General features: G+C 29.7%; 1 protein-coding gene and 1 long non-coding RNA gene across 6 annotated transcripts in view; one reads left to right on the top strand and one right to left on the bottom strand.

The window, feature by feature from the left end:
* The window catches only part of LOC106682870 (cryptochrome-1), a 23,998-nt gene extending 12,851 nt beyond the window's left edge, over positions 1 to 11,147 (bottom strand). Inside the window, exons 1-8 of one of the 5 annotated variants that reach the window (XM_067046180.1) lie at positions 10,988 to 11,144; positions 10,835 to 10,913; positions 9,232 to 9,448; positions 9,053 to 9,161; positions 8,578 to 8,720; positions 7,752 to 7,936; positions 5,741 to 5,829; positions 4,455 to 4,595 (exon numbers count right to left, since the gene is read on the bottom strand). In XM_067046180.1, coding sequence (XP_066902281.1) covers positions 4,455 to 4,595; positions 5,741 to 5,829; positions 7,752 to 7,936; positions 8,578 to 8,720; positions 9,053 to 9,161; positions 9,232 to 9,392 — 828 coding nt within the window. In that variant the 5' untranslated portion in view covers positions 9,393 to 9,448; positions 10,835 to 10,913; positions 10,988 to 11,144. Of the gene's footprint in view, positions 1 to 4,454; positions 4,596 to 5,740; positions 5,830 to 7,751; positions 7,937 to 8,577; positions 8,721 to 9,052; positions 9,162 to 9,231; positions 9,449 to 10,692; positions 10,712 to 10,823; positions 10,914 to 10,987 lie in introns of those variants that run through there. The other 4 variants (XM_014423969.3, XM_014423968.3, XM_014423970.3 and 1 more) reach the window with 4 other exon arrangements.
* Positions 11,148 to 15,963: 4,816 nt separating this feature from the next.
* LOC136795479 (uncharacterized) overlaps positions 15,964 to 22,913 on the top strand; it is a 35,373-nt gene continuing 28,423 nt past the window's right edge. The window contains exons 1-2 of the long non-coding RNA XR_010843105.1: positions 15,964 to 16,068; positions 16,331 to 16,434. This is a non-coding gene — a long non-coding RNA (uncharacterized lncRNA). The remainder of the gene's footprint in view (positions 16,069 to 16,330; positions 16,435 to 22,913) is intronic.

Here is a 22,913-nt window from a genome sequence, read left to right on the forward strand (position 1 = left end):
ATTGACAAAACTTACTATAAATTTTCTATCTATCTTTCTCATCCTTTCCTGCATAGGCCTTCCCTTTCGGGATTAATAGTCAGCACTTCCCGGGGTGACCAGCCCTATTGGGAGGCGAGTTCTTTCCATTTCTCCTTCCATATATCCCTGTCCCTAGCAGCTCTCCACCAGAGGGGTCTTGCCATCCTCTTGAACATATCGCTCCATCTTTTCTTTTGACGTCCTCTTCTTCTTTGAAAGTCGTATGGAGTCCATTCTGTGGCAATCTTTGACCATCTGTCAACTTTACACCGAAGAAGATGTCTTGCCCATTTCCATTTGCTCAATCTTGTCATCTTCAGTGTGTCAGGGAGTCCTGTTTCTTTCTGGATCCATGAATTTTTTATTCGATCCCTTTTCCTCACATTCACAATGCTTCTTCCAATATTATTTTGCCACACCTGTAATTTCCTCTAGTCAGTGACCACACTTGGTATCCCTAAATGACCATTGGGCTAATACAATCTGCCTTTTAAAGTCATTACTTGTTTTTCCCTTCATGATATGTCTGAGGGACTAAAACTTATTCCAGCCAAGTGCCAATCTCCTCTGGACCTCCTTTACTCCTCTATCTGTGAATGATATTAACTGACCTAGATAAATATACTCTTCAACATATGCCAACTTATGGTTGTTAATTTCACGCTCCCCTTTTACGCCATTTGTCATAAGTTTCGTCATCTGGTAGTTCGGATAAAGACCAACCTCTTCACACAATGCCAGAAGCTGCTTCATTATTTCCCTCAATTGTTCCATGTCTTTTGCAAAGAGCACAATATCATCTGCTAAACATAGGTTGCTCAGCCATTTTTCATTTATTTTAATGCCTACTTCTTTCCATACAAGATGCCAGAACACCATCTCCAACACAAGAACAAACAAAATTGGGAATAGCAGATCACCCTGTCCCACACCCCTCGCAACATCAAAGCTTTGTTTTTTCTTTTCAGTCATAATATTGCTGTCATCTCCTTATAAAGCTCTGTTATTATCTTAATATATTTGTCCTCTATTCCTATTGATCTCAATGCCTTAAATATTTCTGAATGTATAATGCCATCAAAAGCCTTCCTAAAGTCAAGGAAACAAAAAAATAGAGAGAAGTTATATTCATTTGCTTTCTTGATGATTTGGTTTACAGACTTCTACTGTCGAAAATCCCTTCCTAAAACCTGCTTGTTCTTCGTCAACACATTCCATTATTCTTTTTGTTAGTCGTTATTTGAGAACACTGGTGAAAACTTTAGACATAGTTGAACAGAGTGAGATAGGCCGATAATTCTCTATATCATACTTGTTGCCTTTTTTATACTGCAGAATTATTTTTCAGTTGTCCATTGTTTAGGTATTGCTTCTTGCTCAAGAATCAAATTAAACAATTCTGTTAGGTCTTTAATTAGAATATTCCCTCCAGCTTTTAAAATTTCATTACTGATGTTATCTGGCCCTTCTGGCCAAATCTTCAAATCTTCTGGGATTTGAGTTTTTTTCAAAATAAAAGCAACTTCTTCCATTATTGGTGGAACTTCTCCTAAATTTTTGGCCATCTTTCCTTCTTCTCTTATTTCTAAAGTTTCTCTGTTACTTTTATACAGTTTTTTGAAATATTTTGTGGCTACTCTGCTCATATTTTCCCTAATGGTTATGACCTCTCTTCTATTGTTTTCTACAGCAACCATCCATTGTTTGCCTTTGGACAGTTCTTTTGGAATCCTTTTTGTAGACATGCTCTCTGCTAAAATGTTTTTAAAGATCTTCTTTTATACTTTTCCTAATTTCATTATTTAGGGCCGTGAGATCTTTTCTTTCTAAAGTATCACTTCTTTCTTTTATCATTTTGCGAATTATAAAAAGTTCTTTAGTATCCTCGGATAGTTTACATATCTTATTTCTGATAAAGCTGGAAACCTGTGTAATTGTATCATCAATAACTTGATAGAGATGAGGTTACGTCTTTCCTGTACAGTAAAAGGAGTATTTTCTTCTCTACATGCATGACTGTTCTCAATATATTTTGAGAAATCAGTACGGAATTTTTCTATTTGGAATTGTTCTTCAAGAATAACAGGTTTCTTTTTCACTTTAAACGGTATATTTTCCTTATACTTTTCAACATATAACTCCACTCTTAGCAGCCCGTGGTATGTGTTAAAATTTAAACTGTTTATGATCTTTAGATTTTTCCTTTGATTGATTTGATTAGTAAGAAAATAGTCAAGCTCAAACTTGTGGCCTTTGGGTGAACACCATGTCCATTTTGTCTTTGCCTTTTTTGTAAAGAATGAGTTGACAATTTTCAAACGTTGACTAGAGCAAAAGTTTATTATTCGGTAGCCACCTTCATTCCTTTCACCAAATCCCTAGTCTCCCATAACTTGGTCTTCGCCATCTAGTTTGACTCCCATGCTGCCATTGAAATCTCCCATCACAACAATCAAATTGTTTTTCTTTTAAAGCTTGAAACTAATAGCCCCAATTGTTCATAGAATTTTTTCTTTGCTTCTGTTGAGTCTTCCATTGTAGGGGCATGTAATTAAACAATAGTTAGATGTTTATTAGGAGTTATTTGTAATTTTAACACGGCTATTCTATAGCTTATTTCTTTAAATTCTATTATCCTGTTTTTAAATTTTTCTGAAACTAAAAATTCTATGCCATAAATTCCATTTTGAGATGCTGTGAGTATGAAAATACTTCCTGAGCTCTGTTCTAAAACAAAACAGTATTTTCTCCTAAACTCCACCAGACCAATAACATCCCATTTGATGTCATCAAGAGCATGATTTAACTCCTCCCTCTCTTCACTTAACAATCTTTTTTTCTTTATGAGTCACAAAGAATTTGTCCAAACTTATTGACCTATGGAGAGTTTTGTTACCTTTCAATCCTTTTCCTTTAGACATTGGCTCTGGTTTATTGCATACATTTTTGTAATTTCTTCTTTGTCTTTCTCTTTTGTTCTTGAAAGTTTCTTGAGACTGTAACTGTTCTAGTGAGAAAAGTTGATCATTTATGAGGGGTTGGTTGTATCTCAAGGTCGCCTTATTTCCTTTTTCCCAGTGAGTTTTCATAAATGGAAACAGTTCTTTCTTGAATTTTTCTTCTATGGTTGTTATGAGGGTATAGAAGATATAATTGATATAATAAAGTGATCAATATATTTTTTACGTAGCTATGGACGAGTTATATACAAGCCAAATGAAGTGAGAGCGGATGCCAGGGGGGTAGGCGGAGCTAGGCCTGGTGGGAATTGAGAAACAAATAATCACAAAACCAATTAATTTTCTTAGATTATCTTCAGATGATTACAGACTAGCTGTTTTGGATCCGTACATTTACTATAGAAATTTTTTTTTTTTTATATTATATATTTTTTTTCATGGTTTATATTAAGAGAAGTGTTATGTTATATTCATAAAACTTTTCCATTGAATAATTAAGTTATAATTAAGGGCGAAATAAGAGAGTGGTCATCTACAAAACCAATGAATACCAGTAATAATCTATGCGTGTGAAACATGACCCATGACAAGAAAAGCGAAAGGTATGGAGAGGAGTCTCGGAGAATAGAATTTGGAGAAGAGGGAATGAGGAGCTAATAGAACTGTTTAACAAGTTAATTTAAGTAAACATTGTGGCTTTAGTGAAAAGAGCACAAATAAGATGGATAGAACATGTTAAAGGATACCCAAAAAGATGCTAAATGGGAAACTGGATAGAAAACAGAAAAGAGGATGGAGGGGGTTTAAAGAGGTTAAATGTTGAAAGATGTAAAGAGAGAGTAAGATATTGTGGAGATTGGTTGGCTGTGGTGGAGGAGGGCTGGGTTCTTGTAGGACCATAGCACCATAATAATAATAATAAAAGAAGTGTTACCATCTAAAAGAATAAGGAGAGCTGAGTAATATTATTGGGACAAGTAAATTGTTATGGGAAGATTTCATTGTTTCATTAAATTTCCTACCTAAACAGGCTCAATCCAAATAGGCCTAATTAGAGTCATGTGGATAAGCTTCTTTTTTCTTTTTTCTTTCTAGCATTATTAATCCCTTTCAAAAAAAGTTAAACATACAATATTATAAAAAAAAAATTTTCTAGAGATTGTTTCAACTGTCATATTAATATCATCCACCATCAAGTCAATACAGTCCAAAAACTAAGGAGCAAGAAAGTGAAAGAGAAAAGCCCTAAGGAAGCAATTTTTTGAAAAATTAACTGTTAGATAAGAAAATGTAACCTTCTCTTCAAAATAAAAACCTATATAAATATGTTATCAAGTTGTAAAGAGACATCCGTAAAGTATAAGCATATGCAAATATATAAAATAAAATAAATTTAAATAAAAATAAAATGGATTAGAATAATTAAAATTTCAAATAAAGAAAAAAAACATATAATATGAGTTTTTTAATTACCTTTCGGTACAGATCATTAAGTTGATAGAAGAAAAGTCTAGTGGAAAGACATCCAAACCTTAGGTAAGGACTTAGACCAGTCTGAGAGGGCAAGAGTGATTGAGGTGTCATTTTTGGTTTTCCAAAAGAGGCAACCCAAGCCTGCAAATGTAATTGCTTAATTAGTGCCATAAAAGCATAATTAATTAATATAAAGTATAATAAATCATGTACCATAACAATAAAGAACTATGGTACGAGGTGAAAAATGCATTCCAAAGGCATAGTAACCTCATTAAATAAATATACTTTTCAGTAATTCAACCTCTCTGTAATAAATATGATATTTCTTGTTTCCAATATCAAGTTTTTCAAACTACCAGAGGATTTGGCCCTAGTCAGGCTTAGGACTGACCATAAAATAGACTGAGGTCATGGTGATTGTTCTTTCTAAGTCATTTAATGATATGAAATTGTAAACAAGCATCTAACAAAATACTAAAATAAATGTTTACTCATTCATTACCTACTTCCAATCAAAAATCATATTTCACATATTTATCCCTCATAATAAATATCATTTTATTAATAATTATTCAAATTACTTCATGAAAAACTTTTTCTTTAAATAAAATTAAATTCTCCTTTTCTTATTTTGTAAAGCAACTTCATTATTCATGATTTCTTTTTAAAATTCTTACAAAAGTTTTGATATACATTATATAGACATATATTCTACCCATATTTCAATCCAAAAATCAGTCTCGATAAAATTTTTAATGCAGTTCACAGAACAAATAAGGATAATGTAACAGAATATGCAAGAATCATAATAATATGTCACCATTATTTATTAAACCAAGTAAGGTAAGTTACAAATTGTACTACATATGTTCAGAGAAACTTAAAAAAAATATTTTAGGTCTTAAGATGAACATTAAAAATGAAAGTTGTAGACAAGAAAAATTCTTTTGTCAAAGCAACATTTGTTCTAAAAATTGAGTCTTGATAATTATTATGAAATTACTAAGATTTGAATAATTTTGCTTACTACGTTCATATTTCTAGAACATAATAAATAGAAAACTATTAATAATAAATAAAACAAATTGCATTGGGTGTTTTCATTTTTATCTCAGATCTACTGTCTTTTATTGAAGAAACTCTATAAAGTTGATTTCTCCATTCATAGATGATTTGAAAATATTAGTCTCAGTAATCTTCAAAATTCATTTCTACTGAGGAGCTTGCTCATTATTACTGAAATCTTGACCATAATACAAATTCAAATAATAATTTTGGACTACCTTTCTTTCTAAGTGCCTTTCTAGTCTTGATAGAGCTTCGCTTTCTCCTCCTAGCCAAACTCCAGGCACTAATCCTTCTGTACAAAAACCTGTTGACAAAAAGATATCTCTCTTTTGTTCATTTATTTTCATTATGGAAAAAAATTAATAAAATAAATATTCTGTCATGGTAAAATTATTCTGAAATAAGCCTTAAAAATCACAAAATTGCAGATATGGAAAAATAGGATATGCGGGAAAACCAGATAACAGGAATCAATTAATAAGTTAAATACAATTATAATAAAGTAATTTTTTTAGATGAATAAAGAAATTTATAACATTTTATTATTGAAATTTCTTGCATTTAAAAAAAGTCTGTCATAGGTCAGTATAGCTTCCTCATCGTTTCTATTGGGTCAACATTATAATTACTTTTACTTCATAATTTGAGGATAAATTTTATTATTTTTATTTTTTAGTTGTCCAGGAATAAAATCACCAGGAGCTATGTTTAAAATATATCCATGTCAAGAAAACTACTTTTGCACAGACATAAGTGAAAATATGGGCAGAATTTGATGAAATTGATATCGGATCATCAAGATATCAACCTACACAATCCCTGAATTAATGGTAGCAGCTGTAATGCTCAAAAAGGGATTTGACTATAGGCAGATAGACACAGGACCAAATTTGTTTCTTTTTTTTTTTTTTATTACTCTCATACTGGTCATTTCTGACATACTAGGGGGAGGGAGGGGGAGGTTATCTGTTGGATACTATCCTATTTTAACCATGGTGGGGGGTCAAGTTTTCATTTAATGGAATCGCCACAGAAATAAAAGTCAATCCCCCAGCCGGATTCAAATCGGCACCACTGCAGTCACAAGCCAGTTAATGTTGACACTTAAACTCACTTGGCCACAAACGGCCCGAAAATTCATTCCTTGAGTGCTCAAAACGCAGGTGGAAATTTTCAATAATGTTTTTAATTTCAATATGAATATTAAGTTTCCCTACCTCTGGTAATGAGAAAGCAATAATGAATATTATTTTATTTTGTACTTATTGAAGCTTTTAAAATCTAAACTTTAAATAAATTATGAAAAAAATTAATCTGAACTAAAGTTAAAAAAATAATTATGTGCCATGAAGGGACTAAAGTTGTAGTGGTAAGGTGTTCTGGAGAAATAGTAAGTTCAACAAATTTTAAGGTTGAGATGAGGAAACTATCACAAGGTGAAATGACAAAGTAATTTGCAGTATATCAACCTTAGACTTCTAGAAAATTAATCAAAATAATTTTTGCAATTCATAATATTCAGTGTTTGGAAAAAAAGCACAATTACAATTGGTGGTAATTAAACATTACAATTACTTTGGCTCAACTAGTAATTAAAATTACAGTGACCCATAACAATTAATAATTATTGTAATTTTATTTCAGCAATTTCAAATTTAAGTAATTGTATTCAAAGTAACTTTTTGCCATATTTTGGGCTAACTAAATACACAATCATAATGTCTTTCTTAAATATAATGAAGTTGTTGATCATTAGTATTAACTTAACTGTTCATTTTTAATACTTATATTTACAAATACATGGCAATTATTAAATTTAATTCAAATATTTTGTAGTTGATAAGACAATAGCTAAGTATTAATATTTAATTTTTAACAAATGAATTTAAAGTTATTAATTTAAAAAATATTTTTAATTTTTAAAAATAATATATATATTCTCTACCATTATGATATGGTGTAAAGGGAGTTCACTATATTAGTTTTTAAAAAATATTAAGTTTGAAAAGATTCATCATTGGAATGCAAATGTTTAATATGTAGGTGTAATAGTTGTTATTTTATTTGCTTTAAGTAGTATAATTAAAATAATTCTTATAAAATATATTGTTTTATAACAGTTTAGAAAAGCTTATTTTCAATGTTAACTGAGTTTTAGCCCCCTTTTTCGAGTAGTAAAGTGATTTTTATATAGAAAAGAGAAGTTATTAAAACCAAAATATTCACCTAACTCTTCAAGCGTGGGTACCCCATACTTTTCATCATGGTTATCAGAAATAGGCGAAACAGCATCTCCTATTGTTGCAGCAGTCACAGGAGGGTCTGGTAGAGGAGGACTATCCATCCCTGCAACGACAGTCTGGAACTGGTGGTAGGTAAGTGGAGCTCTTCCTCCATTTCTCTCTATTATACTGTAAAAAATTAAAATATATTTAATTCTGAAATGATATTATTACTTGAATATCATCACTAATGCATAGCAATATTCAACTATTTAATCAAAATGATATTCTAGCATTTAATAGCAATTTTAACATTATTTATGGAAATTCTTAGGTCATAATTTTCAAAGAATAGTAGATAGAAAGGATCTGACATCTGACTTCAAAATCTGAAAGTCTTGATTAAACAAACTAACTCAAAAAAAGTTTCATCACAAATTAAGAACATCCTGATCTCTATTATTCAATAAACTAGGTTTCCTCTAGAAAAAAAATTTCTATAGAACCTTCATTCAAAACTGAATTGATTAGCAACAGCAAATTCAACCTGACCACTGTAAAAATAGACAAACTAATCGATGTAACTTAAAATAACATCAGTTCGATCACTGAAACTTATTTTTTATACAATATTTCTAATTGGATAAAAAAAAAAGTTTCTTTATTATAATTTTGAATTTTTTATACTCAGTAATCCATCAAGAGATTGGTTATTTTCATCCATTAATTTTTTTTAATTTAACTTTCAAATTCATGACAGCAATATCATTTGATGAAATATCGGTACAAATGTACAAATAATATTTGGCATTAAATAAACACATTCTTACAATTCTAGTTTATATAATGTGTGCGCCACTAGTGATATCACAGTAATATTCATTCCCTTGCACATTGTTGAAATATTTTGGTCGCGTACACGTCCAAAAGGTTCAGGATCTTCCTCGAAAGTAAGACATGTAGTTCCCCATTCCTGTTGAAAATATGATAAGTATTAGTTATTTAACAATAAATGAAAATAAACAATATTAGGTGTTATATACTGATCAATATTTAGAGAGTATTAGGTTCTCATCGAGATATGAATCCAAAAAGAAATAAAGGATGATACATAAAAAATATAATTAATATTTGTGGAATATTCTAGACAATTAATTTAACATCTTTACAAACTATATGGAACAGTTGACCAACAAAAATTTGTATATAGGATAATGTGATAATGGCTAAAAATTTAAAAGAAACAAAAATTTTAAATACATTAATTTCATTCTAGACATATAAATGAGTGACAACATTGCTTACCTTGAAAAGTTTTGGTAAAATATCAGCAGGTTGACCTCTAAGTACAAAGAGGCGTGAATTTAGCTTTCTCAGGCTGCGATCCAAATCTTCAAGACATTGCAGGAGAAACCTAAAAAAGTCATCAAATTAAATTAATGCAACAGGGTGAATTTATTTCATCCAAGTATATCATATCTCACCTCCATTTGTTAATACCAACATTAGAAGCATTAGCAAACCATGGGTCCAAAATGAAAATACATCTGAAGGTTTTGGCTCCTTTCAGGCCTTGTCGTAGACTCGGGTTATCATGCAATCTTAGACCTTTCCGAAACCAATGTACAGTATGTTTTTCAGTCATTTTATGTGATATTAATCTTCATTTCTAATAATATAGACTCTTCTTCCATAATTTAACTGAAAAAAAAAAATATTTTTTTCATAAGGCTCAATAATAAATATACAAAAACACTTATTTTATTTACCAAATAAGTATGATGAATCAAAAAATGTTCATTTTACAAGGTTATATTCTGGAATCTAACTCAACAAATAGTTTTTTTACTTCAATATAATATTATTTAAATACTCATTAGTCTTATTCCAAAATTATCACATTTATTACATGTAGTTAGTACATGTGTAAATTAATACATTGCCACATAATAAATTATTTAAATTTTAAAGAAAATTGTTTTCAATAGTTACAATTAATGTATTTAAGTTTTAAAGATTTTTTTTACATATAAAGTGAATTGTCAATGAAATAATAAGGTACTGAAAATGCATATATTGCACAGGAATAGGAAACGGAAGCTGAAAACTGAGTTAAACAGCTTTAATAAATATAATCTAATTCCTTCTTCTTTTTTTTTTTATGACCTGTATTTTTATTTATGACCAACCTGTTTCTTTGATCATTTAACCCCAAAACTATATTTAAATTTATAGGATATGCAAATCATGTGGATAATTACTACCAACTTTTTAATAAGTGATAATAACAATTTTTTTATTTTTTCAAAATTCACACACACACACACACACACACACACACACACATATATATATATATATATATAATAGAAGTTACTTTCTGGAAGTGGATATTGCCAATAAAAACAAAACATATTTATGTAAACTTGAAACTGAATATTTATTATTTACTTGTTTTCATAAGTTACACAAGAAAATATTAAAATAAAACAATTAACAGACTATTTGTTTATTATGATCGGTGCTTTCTCATAATTATTTTTATGAGGTACTTTTGTAATAAGTACCATAATTGTATTATGTTAAAGAAGGTACTTTTTAAAAATAGAAAACACAAATAGGTGAACTAGTTTTTTTTTTTTGTTTTTTTTATCAAAAAGCAACAATATACAAAACAGAATAAGCGACAAGTTATTTCTCTGAAAATTTGTTATATCATAATGCAAATGAAAACAAAACATAAGAACAGATAAATAAATTAAAATACCATTTTTAAAGATCAGATAGTCAATGTATTTATTAGTTTCAATGACAATAATTTCAACACATAAGTAATAATTTCATTTAACTTTCATAAATAAAAAAAAAATATTGGGGGCATAAATATTAAGCTGTTAAACATCAATATTACAATAATGATTACAATTATAAAAATTATTATTTACAATAAAACCAAGTTGTCATTGCATGGTTAAAAATGAACCTTCATCAAGAAGTTGAAAGGGGAAGCATTTCTACCGTTTGTAAAGAAAAAATGTCATCATTAATGTAATAGTAAACGTAAAGAATTACTGACATAATAGTTACATAACAGATCATTGTTTATTCATCTTTCACGACTGCTGCGGAGAAGTGCCAAACTGCGTTTCCTGACTCTATTTCACATCTTTAAAATAAATCATTGTTTTGATTCAAATTTTGTCAATTTAAATTTTTAAAATTAGTAAACAATTTACTTACGCTTGTTGAAAAATGTTTATGATATTCTATGGATTCCAGAGATATAAGAACTTTGAATATTATCAATTTGGAAGCGCAATGGAGGGCCAGACTGCCCAAATCGGAAGAAGAACCCCGACACGACACTGCCCCGCACCCGCGACTAGCCCGAGGAGCCTGCGAAGCAACGTGACTCGTGACGTCACTTGTTAAAATAATCCGGGTCACGTGAACCTTCACGTTCGTAGAACTTTAACTCTTTTTAACCCATCACCCCCGATAAATAATAATTGGTACATTGACTTATAACACTGTTCGGAATGTCTTAAAAAGCATGCATGATTAGTATGTAGAAATATTTCTTTTCAGCTTTTTACCATTCGGTTATAGTATGATACGACCATTACCTCCTATTAAAAACTAAACTGTCAAGTCGCCTGAAAATTTAATTATGAGCACTTATAAAAATAACAAAACGAATTTTTCTGATGTATAAAATAATTTGTAATCATGAAAATCAAAGCAGCTTTTTATCAATCATGAATTACGACATATATTTACATTGTTTTTATTCCTGACCCATTGCGTTATAACTTATTCGGAGATGTCACGGGAATGGGGAAAAGAGAGAGTATTATCTTTTCCAATAATTTTAAAACCCAATAAGTTGGGAAATTTGAGAATCTATGTACTACAAACTGGAAGAACTGTTGTAAAACATTATAGTCCAGTTAAATTTGACAAAAAAAAAAAAAAAAAATATGTATAAAAGAGTGACCTGTTTTCTACACTTTTTTAGTACATAACATATAGTATATATAGTACATACTTTTAGCATGTTAGTACATAACATATAGTAAATACTTTTAGCCTGTTAGTACATAAACAATACATTTTGTGCGGAAAGGTACCTTGAGTTTGGGAGGAAGATGTAAGTGCCAAAAATTGAATTTTTTTATGAGTTTTTTCTTATATCTCGAAAACTATTGTTCTTTTAAAAAAAATAGTTCTGAGCTAAATTTAAGTACATTACATTCCTTACAAAAGCGGTCATATGATTTTTTTTCTAAACAATGTTGTTTCAGAAACTTGGAGGTGACAAATATTAATTGGGTCAAATTAGACACCTAACCGTAACATTCAAAAACTAAAACACTGACATTTTACTTTTTTAAACCTTATGTGCTTGAAATTCCAACGGATTTTTACATTGAGTTTGGGATGGAGGTGGCGAATGTGTAAAAATTTTGATATTTGCTTACGTCTCGAAAATTACTGGGTTTGGTGAAATGCTTTTTATACAAAATCAAAATATATTAAACTTTCTTCAAACGTGGTGATAGAACTTTTTTTCTAAACATAATATTTTTTGAGATATAGAGCCAAATATTTTTTTATAACAACCATTTTTGAGGGAATGTCGAAGTACGCGATTTACTAGCCATATATCAGAAACTACATGGCTTAGAAAAACGTTATCAGACATGTGTAGTAAATTTAACGTAAGAATTTCGTGTAGAACATATTCAGAATATTATAAAAAAATTAACATACAATTTTTACACTTTCATACTCTCCCCGTCTCCTCCGTCTTTAACCCGACATGCAAACCCGTTGGACTTAAACGCACGTAATTTAGTAATTTACTAGTGTTAATATTTATATTATTTTTATGAACAAAATCAAAAATAAGCAAAAAACAAAGCTTTTGTATGGTTAGTTATCTAATGTGACAAGACTACTACTCAAAAAGGTTATTATACTGAAAATTGTCTATAAACGCTATTTTCAGGTTTCCAAAAATAATCAAGAAAATAGAAAATTCTAGAAAAGATTCTGTAGACTTCCGGTAATTTGGGATATCCAGTCAAAATTGTTGGGAAATTTTCAATGTCTTCATTTGACGTCTCTTGATTAAACGATTTTTCTCGTCTTGTGGAACGGACTGTAGGTATTAACCCGATTTCCATTTAATCCTTTGCTGATTATGCATATATCGATAACGAACATAAAAAAAAAAAAGTTATAATGCTCAATTTAATAAATATTTTGGGTTTGGTAAAGATATACTTATAGTATGAAATTATGTCTTATTTTATAAATTTTCATAAACAAAAGTGGACGTACATAGTTGTCATTTGAACTTCTCAACTTTGATTTCTCTGATAGGCAGAAGACTTCGATGAAAGTAAATAATGCTGGTCCATTATGTACTTACCTTTTTAGTGGTCATAATTTTAGATATCCACCCACATATTTAGGAAGTATATTATTATGTGTATTGGATCGTATCTTACATCCAATTTTCTTTTTTTTTGAAACACGGTTATAAATATGTATCTACACAATAGGTACGGATCTAATAAAAATTAATTGATATTCTTAAAAGTCAAAGGAATGTCTGTTGAAAAAGCAAGACCTATGTAAGCTGATAATAGTTGTTGCGAAAATAAGGATTGAAATGTTTAGCAGAAGCCCTCTCTCTTTTTTTTCGTTTCTCACACGATAAGTGTGATTAAAGGAATCGAAAAGTAATCTATCGAACAGTAAATATTTTTGAACATTACTTTAATAAATGTCATTAGTATCAGAACTTTTTATTTACTATTCATAAAATCTCTTATTCGGAACAACTATGGCCAATCGATGAATAAACGGGGTTCTATTTCATAGTGTAAATTTTTAACCAAGTGAGAGCTCCAAGAATTTCAAGACATGGGTGCTTCCCAAATTGGAGGAAAATTAATAAACATACTAGTGAAAATAGTTGTTTGTTTAGTAAATTAGTTGTTCGGCAGACTGCTTCATTTGTTTTCTAATAATGTATGTGGTTTAATATTAATAGTCACGACGGTGTATTTATACTCAATTATGCATCAGGTAAGTTTCTCAACCAATTATCTTACGCAATTTCAATCGCATAAACACTTACACTGATGTAAATTTATGGAGGTCAGTTACGCAACATTTTTTATTTTTTTCATTTCCACCCGCCTTTACTTGTTATGTACTTGGCAACTATCCATGTATCATAATTTTATCGATTGCGGAATTGGCAAGAGACCAATTTTTTACTTCCTCGACTATCTAAGGTAATCAGACAAGTTTTTTTTCCCTCCAGATCTGTCTCCGTAAGTTTTCGATGAAACTTGAAGGGCATGAAGTTAATTCAGATAGTGAAAGATATGAGATTAGGAAAACAAGAATAGAGGTTGGGTACAATCCAATGTAAAACGATAACGTCAACAAATCTGGGCCAATCTTGAGCGACTTTGCAGTTTCGTTTTTGTTATATAGAAAGGAAAATATTTATGGAATTAGTTTGATTCTTTGCCGATATATGAAAACAAAATTTATTTGCTTATGACTTTTTTCAGGGGACTAAATAAGAAGAAACAAATGGCACACCTGCCCTCTTCGGCAGAATTTAAAGGTTATAAATTACGAGCAAAATTTCATTTGAAGATTATTTAAATAATATTTTTTCAGCTTTTTAGCAGTAATTTGGACAATAAAATGAGGTTATGTGGTGAGTTGATATTTATTTTAAAATATAAACTGCTCTCAAACTGAAGTGAACCACTCACAAGAGTATAGATAATAGATTTTATTTCCTCCCACCTCATAAAGAAAAATAAAATGTTAATTTTTGGAATAATTTTATATTATATACTCCATATTTTTACACTGAATACATAACATAGATTTGTTTCATTATTAAATAAGTATCTATGTATTTTGTGTTTCCCTATAGAAAATAATGAAATCCCGCTAGACCAGGAGAAATCAGTAAGATTTTTTGTGGATTTCACATAGAACCGTTGAGTCCCCGCCTTCGTTCGCTTTAATTGCAAAACATTAATAAGTTAAATCAAAGCTCCTAAAGTTTTTTTTTTTTTAATCCTCCCTCCCCTATCAAGACAATTTCTGGATTCCGCCTCAACATGGATCGACGTTGCATTAAAAAATGTTTTTTAATATTCACACTGGGTGGGGAAATAAGATTACGAAGCTAAAGATAAAATTCTATCAACTATCAATATATTGACCTGTAACAATATTTTCTATTTGATTTAGAAGCTAAAGCAGTAATTCCTTGAACTTTAAAAATATTTTTCTTTCTTAAATCTCTCTTTGCTTTATTTGATTCATTAAACACAGCTATTAAATAGGCCATGACTTTTGTCCTGCCGATCGTATGAGAATTCTCATACTTCTGTATAGCATGTTTTCAAGTTTTTTACGAAGTAAGTTCATCGTAGGCTAATTTTAATCCTTGGACATTTTTTTTAGCTAAAAAGTTATTTTTTTTCTTTGAACTAAGAGAGCGTTTATTGCAAACCATGCCTTAACTTTCACAAATTCATGTCAATTCATTCCTACCTACTATTCGACTTTGTAATCTACTGCGGGCAGTTATAACTATTAAGTTATTATGGTTTAAGGTTCAAGTACATAACAAGATCTTTTTTGCCCCTTATGGTTTAATAGTTAATGATATATTAAATTATTAAAAGATACTTCAACTTATTCAATATTTGAACATAGTTTCTAAAAATATACACATGCACATTTTTATTTAGGTACATATTTTGTTCAGTTAAACTTGCTCAATACCTCAAATGAAACTTATTTTCCTTGTAAATCTATTATCCTTAAAAGTATAACAGACTTCTTTCCAAGTATTAACACCGCTTGTACTATTCAATATGAGATCAATGATTACAGTACGTACAGCTAATAAGCAAAGATCTGATCTAATCTTATATGTATAAAGTGAATAAACCATAGTTGTACTTTTTTCGAGGAAAGTTGATACTAAGAAGTACGCTAATTTCTTTAATCAAGATACAGAACTTGCCATTCACGAGGGGCAACACTGCTTGCCTGTTATTTGTGAAAAACCCACACCTAATTAAAAACTGTTTGTTTCCTTTCATAAACCTTTGGTAATTACTTGTGCTGTTTTCAATACATCATGAAATGAGTCGTTTGGTCGTAAAACATGGTGACTGAAATTTTGTATGCTGATTTCATGAATTGTTGAAAGAATTTTAAGGAGATTCGTTTCTAAAAGAGAATAATGATGATATTAAGCTAAGGTAATTTACTTCTAGTCATACGTAAAACATTGTAATCAACAAACATTTTAACATTAAAAAAGCTTTCATTTTATCAGTTATCATGTTTTATTTACGTCGGAACCCCTTAAATGTTTAAAAATAGTTTTAAGTTTTTACTTTATTAAACCTTCCTGCCAAAATTTGCATAATCATTTATTTTATAGCACGATTTATGTATTTTGTAATAGTTTTACTTTTAGATGAATAGAAATCCTCAATTGATACTGAATTATAATTACAGAAGATATTTGGGAGGAGCCACTCAAAGCTCAGTAATTTCTGAGGGAAGGCCTTAGACCCTGAGATGTACGACAGCCCTTCACCAACAACATAACGCCATTCCACGTGAGTCTGATGACCTTTTTGTTTCAATTTAACTACTTCCTACTTATAAGTGGTCTGAATTCTGTATTTGTATCTAATTATGCATGTATATTATTCTTGACCTAATAAACAGAATTCAAAATAAATATTTATAGCTAAACAAGAAAATAATAAATTGAAGAAATATGAATTAAAATTATGATAAAGATATTAAAGCCTTATTCTTAATTGATAGTTGACATTTTTGAAAATAATAAGAAATACCTATTTTTATAGATATAAATATGAATCGGCCCAAATGCCAAATGGTTATCATGCTGCTCAAATGCATGGTATGATCAAAAAACGCCTGAAGTAAAAGTTGTAGGACAAATTGTATAGGTCCATCAACCACAATTGTTTTTTAACTCTTGGACATCTTATGTGGCTGATAGATGGCAAAAACTTGGGATTTTCAGATAACACCTAATTGTAAAATTCTGATTTAGAATCATTAAAAAGTCATAAAAGAATAAATATTTGAGTTCATACAACCAATTATCTTTTCATAATAGTGAAAAAATCATTATAGAAACTACATTTTTTTTTTTCATTTGAAGTAATTGTATGAATAGATTCCTTAAGTGTTTACCCTTTGACAAAAATTTAATTTATCTATAATAGTTAAACACTTTATCATAGTAGGTATGTCTTATAATGTTTCAATTCTGTGCGAACAAACCTAATGATAACAGTATTACTCTAGTATCGTTATTTATTTAAATTAGTGAATGATTTACATTAAATCTAATATCATCAAATTTCACTCCAGATCTCCAGAGAGACAACCAGCAGAGGAAAGTTTGTCTACTTTTACTTACATACTTACCGTCATTTAAAACATGGATACTTACCTGGCTTGGGTGGGCTAAATTTACACAGTCAAATTAGATCAATTATCTTTTAAAACTGAGTTATAAAGGATAAGAATTCAATTGAGTTCTGGATATTTATGAGGTATTCAACTCCGTATAAATGTTTAAGAGATAAATAATGGGATAGGGGATAGTGTACAATAAGGATGAGGCTGTTTGTAGTCAAAGGAGTTGAGGCCTCATCTTAGCAATCTCGACTCTGAAGTGCCGCGCAAAATTCTTCCCTACCGTTCCTTCCAGACTGAAGGCTAAATGGGTCATCCCAGACTATTGGGTCTCTCAGATCCTAACAGGACACGGGGGGTTTCGGGGAAAGCTGCAGAGCTTTGGAAAGAACTTTGACCCCCGGTGCTCCACGTGCGGAGTTCCTGAAACAGCAGAACACGTAATAGTGGATTGCTCCACCATAGAAGGACACCGAGCCAGGCTGTTGAGAAAGACCGGGATTTTCGCCCTCGCCGAGTCGGACTTTCCATGGTTGATGGAAGAAGAGAATTATCCCTTCTTCAGGGAGTTCATTTACGGATGGAAGGAGGTGGTGGGCCCAACACATTTCACAATGGGAAGGACTTGACCACCCAACATCGGCGAGCCACCAGAAGAAGATGAAGCTGACCCAGACTGAGACCAGGAGGGCTGGACCAGCCTGGTAACTGCAGTAGGCACCCAGACAGATGCGCTCCAGAAGGGCCTACCGAATGGATGAAGATCATTGGGAGCAGTGGCATGCGCAATCCCAGCGCGCACTACCCCACTGCTCCCGCACCCCGTATGCCAGAAATGGCAAGGGAGGGGGATAAAAAAAAAAAAAAAGTTCGGATTTGGACTAGGGGGGGATTGACCTATATTTCGTAACAGCCCACTTCCAAACTTGACTCAAATGAGTTGGTTACCCATAGGAACCCCCTCTCCCATATTTTAGAAATGACTAGTTAAGGAGTAATAGAAAAATATTAATTTAGGATAAGGTAATAGAAAGCATATTGTCACACCACACCACATAATAAAATACTTCCACTCTTCAAAACACACACACACACATATATATTTTCAAACATTGTTTATTGTGGCTTATAAGAATTCTGAAGTTCAAATGGATGAATAAGACCAACAGCCCACCTCATAGAATTTGAAAATATAGGTGAAAAACAGAGGTTATTTTTTTTTTTTTTTCTGAAAAATTGATTAAAAATGGTGATGATGCTGGTTCTACTTGCAGATGAACATACATATATATATATTTTTAACAATAGGTATGGTGTACTAGTTTCAATAAATAGAAAAACAGATGTGTTATCAAGATAATTTATTTTCATACAAGTCAAAAAGAAAAAATTCAAGGAACAAAGGTTACAATACTTCGTCCAATTTATTACTGTAATATAATAAATGTGCACAAAAGCCAAAAGAGTTTTATTGAAAGGCTGATAAATATAAATATATTTTTAAAATTATTGAGATATGCAGAAATCTTAAAAAGATCATTTTCTGTTACAACAAAGTATTATATAAGCTATATGAATTGAATTAAAAACAAATATACATAATTAGGCCAGGAAAACCGCTATTACTAAAGTTACAGTTGTCTTTCGTTGTTCAAAATTGCACAGCCATCAATAAAAATCAAATAATAAATATAAAAATTCGGAGAGTAAAAAGATAAAACAGTTAACAATGACAACTTACGTTACACCAAATCATCATACATGATCATATTTAAAAAATAATTTACAAAACTTAAGAACTAAGCACCCGCCATTTTAACACAAGCAAAATATATATACAAATAACTTTACATTGTAAACAAATATATTTTTTCAAGATTCAGAGTTAATGATCTTTTCAAGGGAAAAGAAGAAAGAATTTAAGAACGTAATTTTTAAGTTTGTAAAGAGATAAAAATATTAAAAAGACATTATACTCAATAACTGAATAGCACTGTTTAATACTGAAGAGATCATAGATCACTCAAGGTGATTTATCACAGAGTAATAACAAGTGTACGAGTACAATAATACATTTGTGTACATTTAAAACATATATACACAACAGGACCATCAGAATTGTGCATAATACACATCATGCCTACAAATTTCCATTATTAAATATAACTATACTGTTAAAGTCCTAAAGATATTAAATATAGAACACCAGAGACTACTAAAATAATTAAAACCTATAGCAAACAATATGTTTCTGCATTTAGTTTTGTAAACTTTAATTTTTCACAGATTATTACAAATGGATCTCTAATCCTCGGAGGTTTTATACCAATCTCAGCACCAGCGCCTCATACAATATACCACAATTCTTCAAGTATATTTTATTCAATATAACAGGATATTTTAATTAACTTATGACCTATGGTGCGGCGAGTCACCTTTTCTTTTCATAAAAACTTTCAAAGGTATGCCGATCAGATTCCCCTTGGAGAAGGTTAATATTTATTTTGCAGCAGACCTAGGGAATAAATCTCTACCTTCTCACTCACGCTAAAATATTAACATTTTTGAGATATCTAAAAATATAGTTGAAGTTGTGTCTTAAAAAAATTATTAAAAATCTGTAAAACAGATTACAGATGAAATATGAATTCACATGAGATGGAAGATAGTGATATTTTATAATAATAATTTATTTGTGGAAGCTGTGAGTAATTAACAGTAAAATACAAAATTAAGATGATCAGAAAATTTTAACTTATACCAATTAGATGATTTATAATCTGCAAAACATATTATAAACTAAAAAAATTCTTACAACCTAGAGCTATTTGAGGAAGAATATCAGCATCTATCAAAAAACTTACACAATAGTACTTATCAATAGTACTTTTTGGTCCCCAAATTAATTTTTTTTTTTTTAAACAAATAAGATACAATAATTGTAAATCCTTTAATATACTCATAAGCAAAGTATTTTTCATTTAAAAGTGCAAGTAAAAAATCACTGGTATAGAATATTCTTGCAATAATATAATTGTGAATTTGATGAAATGTGCTAATAAACATTATATTTGGCATATTTTACAAATATTTGAAGAATTGAAGTGATTGCTTTTAAGTTTTTCATGTTAAGTTTTGCTTGTTTATCTTTTATTTATTTTTTTTTTCATTTATTTATTTTTCATATTGTTTCATAATTCTAAAGTAGTTACAAAGTACTAAATACACAACTTAACAATTAGTATAAAGTCTGGGGACTGATATTTATATTAATATAAGTTTGTCCTCCTCCCTTCCCCCCAAGAAACATATTAAAACGATTTAAAGTCATTAGAATAATGATCATGAAGACAAAAAAAATAAATAAAATTTAAGATCTACATTCCAAAAACATAAGAAATACTAAAAATAACGTATTTCTCAAGGAGAAAAGAAATGAAAACTTATTTGAAGTTCCTAAACATCTAGTTTTTATGTGAATATTTCTCCTTTATCCTACATCTCACCTATATAATAATAAAAACACTTATTTAGAATATACAATGAAATAAAACTACTTTTGGAAATTAAATCATTCCCAATTCAGTCCTATCATTCCGATCAATGTAAATTACTCTTGTGGGTTCTAATTCAGTGATTACTCAACGGATTAAAAAATGACTGGAGATAGGCTTATACTAAATAAAACTGTATTTAATGTGATGTAATGAGAAACATCGGCTTGTAATTTATCACATTAGATTTGTAGAAAAATTTTATATATAAAAAATAAAAAGGAATGCCTACTTTTATTTTTAAAAAATAAAAGAAAGACTTAAGTTGTGGAAAGAATAAGATAATAGTTGCTACAGCAGCCCAATTTTAAAAATCATTATGAAGACATCCAATTAATACCATATAGGAATTACATGATGCTTCTGAAATTAAAATGTAAGAATCATTAAAAGTTAATATAGATTATATCAAAATAGAAGATGATCCACAAAACACTGTATGGAATGCCATAAGAGGCATAAATGCATTACAAACTATGGGTGCAGAACATCTAGGGAAGATACAGTACTCTCAGGCAGTCTATAGATTATTCTAATGATTATACAATGCATAAGGCAAAGTGGTACTTTTGAAATAGTTATTCCGTTAAATATTCTATAACATACTGAGTTTAATATAACTATTACACAGAGAAATACCATTACCATCAAAAGAGAATATAAAAGTTACTCCTTTTTAATATCTAAATATAGTGTACCAACACTACAATATCAGATTGAAAAATAATTAATGATCAGACTGTACTAATGTTATATGCAACAAATTATAATCAGTTCAAACGAGTTTAATATTGACAAAGAAGGCACAAAATCAGTTGAAAAAGACAAGGTTTCTCAAATCTGTTTCTACCATCATGATATTTAAATAAAATAATCTTTATGCTGGGGCTACTAATCACATAATAATTATAATAAACTTAAAGATTGGTGATTTAACTTTAAAAATAAATTAACTAAAAGTATAATGTTGATGAATATAACATAACCATAGCAGAAGTAAAGAAATAAAACAATAATAAAGCAATATTTATGGGTGAGCTTACTTTAGAGCAAAAGTTTCGACAATAATGAGAGGGAAATGTGAGGAGAAAGTATTGTTAAAAAAAGAGGAAGGTGTGAGATATATTTGACGTGTTCTTAGAGATTTATCATCTTAGACCATATTCAATTCTCCATGGTCTCAAATGATTTTAAGACTGGGCCTTCTTTAAGGGTAAAGAAGGAAATAATCATAATTGAAGGCAAACATTTGTAGCTACTAATCCTTGTCTTTGTGAAGGGAAAAACAATTTTAATTATTTACAGGTTTTTACATAAGGGAATATATGTTAATTATTTGATAAATTTAATATCATGAGAGAAAAGAAAATTTTAAGTTGCAGATAAGACGAGTACAGAGTGACAGGAATGAAGTAGATGATAACATCCATTTAAGAGATTAATAACAATATAAGATTTGTATACAATCATGTTTAACTTTCATAATGAATAGAATTACTACAGCTAACACTCTAACAGAACTGTATTGTACTACAACAACATAATTTATTAGACAATGATTACTTATTGATATTTATATTCGCCTGATCAGCTGCCATTACAAACTGCTGCCAAACTTAGTAGCTATATTAAGAAGATAGTGTTTCGTCTAATTGTTTCCTACTATAATAAATTAACTCCAAGACTAACTCTCTTTAACTATAAGTAAATATAATAAACAAATACTAGAAAAAAGAAAGAAACAGATGATCAGTGGTAGTAATAGGAAACCCATTTTGTAATAATTAAATATTTAATAATCGGTGAAGAAAATTTTTATATCATAGTACTTAACTTAAGTATAAATTATATCAAGTTCAAATATCTATGTCACATATTTTAAATTTTATTTCCTTAAAATAAGTCTATTAAAACATTTTATTTTAAAATAATCTATTTTAATATTTTGTCATGAATTTTATTAATTAAGAGTTTAAAGTTTGTATGAAATTTATCCATTATATTCCTGTTACTTTGTTTAATTTAAGCAGTCTTATTTATGAAAGAAAAGTTTAGTTAGTGGTCTTTAATATGGTTTTCACAATTAA

This window comes from Halyomorpha halys, unplaced genomic scaffold, assembly GCF_000696795.3.
Source record: "Halyomorpha halys isolate HHAL.00 unplaced genomic scaffold, Hhal_1.1 Scaffold448.1, whole genome shotgun sequence".
Lineage (NCBI taxonomy): Eukaryota > Metazoa > Arthropoda > Insecta > Hemiptera > Pentatomidae > Halyomorpha > Halyomorpha halys.